General features: G+C 69.7%; 1 protein-coding gene across 1 annotated transcript; it reads left to right on the plus strand.

The window, feature by feature from the left end:
- Positions 1–2: 2 nt before the first annotated feature.
- JUND (JunD proto-oncogene, AP-1 transcription factor subunit) lies at positions 3–772 on the plus strand (the record flags this gene model as incomplete). The annotated part of the gene is made up of 1 exon (XM_010725106.2): positions 3–772. A coding segment is annotated over one exon (345 nt), but the record flags the coding sequence as incomplete, so codon positions are not given.
- Positions 773–1,208: the final 436 nt, after the last annotated feature.

Consider the following 1,208-nt stretch of genomic DNA (forward strand, 5'->3'; position numbering starts at 1 on the left):
CCCCGCCGCCGCTGAAGGACGAGCCGCAGATCGTGCCCGAGGTGCCGAGCTTCGGAGAGAGCCCTCCGCTGTCCCCCATCGATATGGACACGCAGGAGCGCATCAAAGCGGAGCGGAAACGGCTGAGGAACCGCATCGCCGCCTCCAAGTGCCGCAAGAGGAAACTGGAGCGCATCTCCCGCCTGGAGGAGAAGGTGAAGAGCCTCAAGAGCCAGAACACGGAGCTGGCCTCCACCGCCAGCCTGCTCCGCGAGCAGGTGGCCCAGCTCAAGCAGAAGGTGCTCAGCCACGTCAACAGCGGCTGCCAGCTCCTCCCGCAGCACCAGCACCAGGTGCCGGCGTACTGAGGGCCGACGGAACCCCCCGGGCCCGCGCGGCGGCCGAAGGACCGAAGGACCCAATCGCTTCTCCCCCCACCCCCATCACCGGGCCTGGCGGCGGACCGAGGGGAACCGGGGGAGAAGCGCGGATTGTGGGGGGAAGCGGCTATGCACAGCGCCCCCATGTGGGTTGGGGGACTGTCGGACTGAGGGGCTCCTGAGGGCGCCCCCCTGTGGGCTGGGGGACTTCTGCCCCCATCTCGGACCTGGGGGGGCAGAAAGACTGAGGGGTTTTTTGGGGTGACCCCGTTCTCTGCCCCGCAACGGACTTTGAGGGGCCCCCCGAGCGCGGTTTCCCCCGCGCCGAGCGGCGTGCGGTTTGCAGGGCCCCGCGAGGCCTCTGCCCCGCCACATTCCATTGAGGCCCCGCAGTAAAAACGCCGCTCAGGATCCGCCTGTGCGCTGTGTCCATCGATTGGGGGGGGAGAACCGAGAACGGGGGAGCGGGAGGGCGGGGGCGGCGCGGGCAGGAAGCGGAGCGAGCGGCTGCCATCTTGGGTGGGGGAGGGGAGATGGGGGTCGGGGGGAGGGGAAGAGAAGGGGGGGTACTGATGGGGGAGGGGAATGGGAGGTGGGGATCCCCGGGGATGGCGGCGGGGTGGGGGTGGGGAGCCCCTGGGAACACCATTGGGGGTTGGGCTGAGTGATTGCGGGGGTCCCAGGGGAGGGGATTTTGGGGGGCACGGGGGGGGGGGAGCGATCCCGGTGGGAGCTCCGACTCTCCCATCGACTGCTCAGGGGGAGGGTCAACAAATCCTCACTGCTGCGCTGCTTGCACGGAATACCCCAACTCCCTTCTTCCCCCCCACGGGAGGGGTCACGGGGCGG

This window comes from Meleagris gallopavo, chromosome 30 (assembly GCF_000146605.3).
Source record: "Meleagris gallopavo isolate NT-WF06-2002-E0010 breed Aviagen turkey brand Nicholas breeding stock chromosome 30, Turkey_5.1, whole genome shotgun sequence".
In the NCBI taxonomy this organism is placed as follows: Eukaryota; Metazoa; Chordata; class Aves; order Galliformes; family Phasianidae; genus Meleagris; species Meleagris gallopavo.